This window comes from Cornus florida, unplaced genomic scaffold (assembly GCF_030987335.1).
Source record: "Cornus florida cultivar Cherokee Brave unplaced genomic scaffold, ASM3098733v1 CherokeeBrave_3.0.0_Hap2_Chr06, whole genome shotgun sequence".
Lineage (NCBI taxonomy): Eukaryota > Viridiplantae > Streptophyta > Magnoliopsida > Cornales > Cornaceae > Cornus > Cornus florida.
This window is the reverse complement of record NW_026775576.1, coordinates 65,984,374-65,987,660: the sequence shown is the minus strand read 5'-3', so window position 1 is coordinate 65,987,660 and position 3,287 is coordinate 65,984,374. Positions and strand designations below refer to the sequence as shown.

The following is a 3,287-nucleotide window of genomic DNA, read 5'->3' as shown; positions in this document are numbered from 1 at the left end:
TCTTTTGCGAAAAAGATCCCTCCTTCTCTCTCCTTTTGCTTCCCAATTAGGAGAATATTTTGCGCCAAAAATAAATGTGCAAATTAAAAGTCTCTATAATGGATTTTGTAATTTAAATTTTAAAAAAGAGAGAAATTTTGTAATTTAGATTTCAAAAAAAGATAGTGAACTAGAGCGATTTTACAGTTTAATTTTTTTTTAAAAAAAGAGGAATTTTGCAATTTAGATTTAAAAAGAGAGTGAACTAGAGCTTATAGGCGCCAAAAATAGTGGGAAAGAACATTCATTTTTGGCATGAAATATTTCCCCAATCGTGGGAATGAGCGAAAGGAGAGATATCTTTTTCAGAAAAGAAGAGGGAGAGAGAACGATGTTAACGTGGTTAAAGTATGGAAAATTTTTTTTTTATTCAAAACAGTGCAGTTTTCAAACTTTGGTAAGTTTTTCTTTTCTCAAAATAGTGTAGTTTTCAAACTTTCTTTAAATTAGTTAACGTGATTTAAAATAAGCAATAGATAGATTTTAAATGTCACGTGTCAATCGGCCAACTTAGGATAACTTAGAGGAGATTTTATTTAGAGGATCCAAGTCTGGTCATGCACACCCACCAACCATTGATATGACATCATTATTAGTGGGAAAGTCCAAACCAATAGTTGGTGGGTGTGCAAAACCTCTCCTTTCCTGAAGAGGATCCTTGTCCATCCCAAAGATCGCCGATTTTGGATTTGTCCATTGTTTCGCTGCTGAGACTCTTAGCAATTCCAATGTAAGAACATTGTAAAAGAGGGTTTCAATTATTAGTTTGTTCTCTCGTCTTTCAAATTTACGTTATGAGTCGAATTTACGGTATGAGAAGAGAGCGGTGCAAAGAGATATGCAATTTGTGAGAGAGGTGGGTTGAATGGCGGTAGTCTTGTCGGATTGAAATAGAATAATCTAGATATATTATAAGAATAAAAATTATAATTTATCAGCATAAATGGGGTAAGATAGGGTGACCTTTCCCATTCCTTACTCCCATCTAGGTCCAAAAGTGGTACTAGAAATCCTAAGGTTAGTTTGGACAAATAAATGCTGTTTTTCCTCATCTACCTCAGTTTCAGCAAAGGCCTGTGAAAAAGGTTGGTTTTGACTCCATGACTTTGTAAAAGACCTCCAAAAGTCCATGTTTTTGTAATTATCCCTATATAATTTATTTGTCTATATTTATATAATTTTATTTTCTTTCATCTCCATCATATTAAATCAATGAATAATTGTATTAATTAGTTTTCATTTATATAATCTATAATCATATTTCATATAATCGAACTTAAAAAAGACTATTCTTATGCTTTTCCTCTATATAAAATAAAATTGATCTAAGTGCTCTAGCAAATTCGTATTCAAGCAAGTTCCATGCCATTTTGCTGACATAACCCAAGAGAAAGTTAGAAACTTATAATTGAAAGGAACTATAGAACTTCTACACAAGAAAATGGCTCATTGGTGTTACTAGATTTAAAGTTGGATTAGCTATTTAATTAGCTTCTGGTGAAACAAAATGAATTAGCTGAAAAGAAAAGCTATATTGGAAGAAAAGAGTACTGTCGTTGTATTGAAATAAACACACATGGGGAACTTACATAGCAATACATCAAATTACAAAACAAGGATACCAATCTAATGGGATTATCCGTAGAACAACAACTTTTTATTCAAACATTTTCTACTCGAGCTGAATAGCAACAACAAAGTAGTTTATTTGGCTCAAGGATAGTAATAGTTGGATCAAATTCCTCCAAATCCTTTATGTCTCGAATTCAAGGCCAGATCCTTCGAATTTCATCAAAGTAATTTGATCAAGGCGCTCTTTCATCTCGGTGGTGAAGTAGTTCTTCCAATCCCCGACAACACCACACCTCAAAAATGCACTATTTGGAATCCCGGACGTAGGCTCCAAACCAATGTTGTTCACCTCCAAGTTCTTGAGCCTCTCCAAGCTACACCTCCACAACAACTTATCAATAATATTCTCATCCTCATCAACAAATGGCTTTCCAAGAAATGAGGCCAGCCTTTTCAACTCTCCTTTTGGGTCACTTTTAAGATCTTCATACTTCAAGAATAGTATCTTGTGAGGCATGTTTGAGCTCTGCTTCCAATACTCTAAGCCATGATCAAAGAAAGGTCCAAAAGGGTGAACCCCATCACAAAAGCTCTCAAAGGCCTTCTCAAATGGATAGATGCCTTGTTCAGGTGTCCTCCGAGTATTAAAAAAATGCCACATGGACGTCAAGGTGTCCTTCGGATTCCGAGTAATGTAAACAATCTTACACTTGGAATTCTTAATTGAATCTGGTAAGGCACTGTATGGCAAGTGAGTATGAAATACTCTAGGAGATGGCATACCTAAGAGATTGCGTGACGGATTTGGTTCGTAAACGTGGACCTCTAATGTTTTTATGCATAAGAAGGGAATGATATTGACAAGAGGGTCCTGTTCTTCTTCGTCGTTACCGGCACCATTTTTGCGTAGCATGATACTAAAACAAAGAGCTTTGAGCCAATTTGTACCTGCTTTAATGTGTGACGCCAATATGACATCGTCATCGCGTGCTTCAAAGTGTGATCGAATCACTGTTGCAGCTTCTAAGTGAGCGGGTCGATACCAAAAACCTTCCCATTGATGGAGATCGAGATCATCCCAAAAGCATTGCTTAGGAAGTTGATCTAGTAAGCGTTTTAGAGAATGAGAAGAGTGATTGAGCAATGCTTTTGCGTTTTCCATGACAATAATTTTTCAAGAATGTAAGAAGATTCCAAAGCTAGCTAGATTTCTTCTTACAGTCTATGTTGTTGAGTGAATCAATTTAAATATACACTTGGAATGGGGCAATTATGGCACACAAAATTATTATATATCTACCATACATGATACATCTCTTTCATAGAAAATCTTTGCGAATCTATTTATTCAATCATTATTATTGTCTTCTTATATGGAGTGGTTGAGTGCCACAAGAATATAGTATATAAATTGCACGACTAATCACTGTTAAATAAAAAATGAAAAGGTGAATTATTAGAGCACCTCTATCATGCATCAGAAAAGTTCATGTTTTCTTGGTGCGAAAAATGGTGAATTAGTAATGTGGTCAAACAGTCTTTATTTTATAAAAGGACGAGGGAAAGTTCAAATACTGAATCAGACCTTTAATGGCTAAGTTGTAGCTAATTTAGAAGGTAAAATATTTTCCCAAGATTATTTTCAGATTATTGCATATTGCTACTGTTTCCACTAT

The 3,287-nt window shown here is 34.8% G+C and overlaps 1 protein-coding gene across 1 annotated transcript; it reads right to left on the bottom strand.

Moving 5' to 3' along the window:
• Window positions 1–1,623: 1,623 nt before the first annotated feature.
• Window positions 1,624–2,773, bottom strand: LOC132314228 (cytosolic sulfotransferase 5-like). Its single transcript, XM_059813117.1, has one exon. It carries the CDS (start codon window positions 2,771–2,773, stop codon window positions 1,793–1,795), a length of 981 nt encoding a protein of 326 aa, XP_059669100.1. The 3' UTR covers window positions 1,624–1,792.
• Between the last annotated feature and the right edge of the window lie 514 nt (window positions 2,774–3,287).

Coding starts and splice junctions, on each gene's coding strand:
- LOC132314228 (XM_059813117.1), bottom strand. CDS start 2,773: ATGGAAAACGCAAAAGCATTGCTCAATCACTCTTCTCATTCTCTAAAA.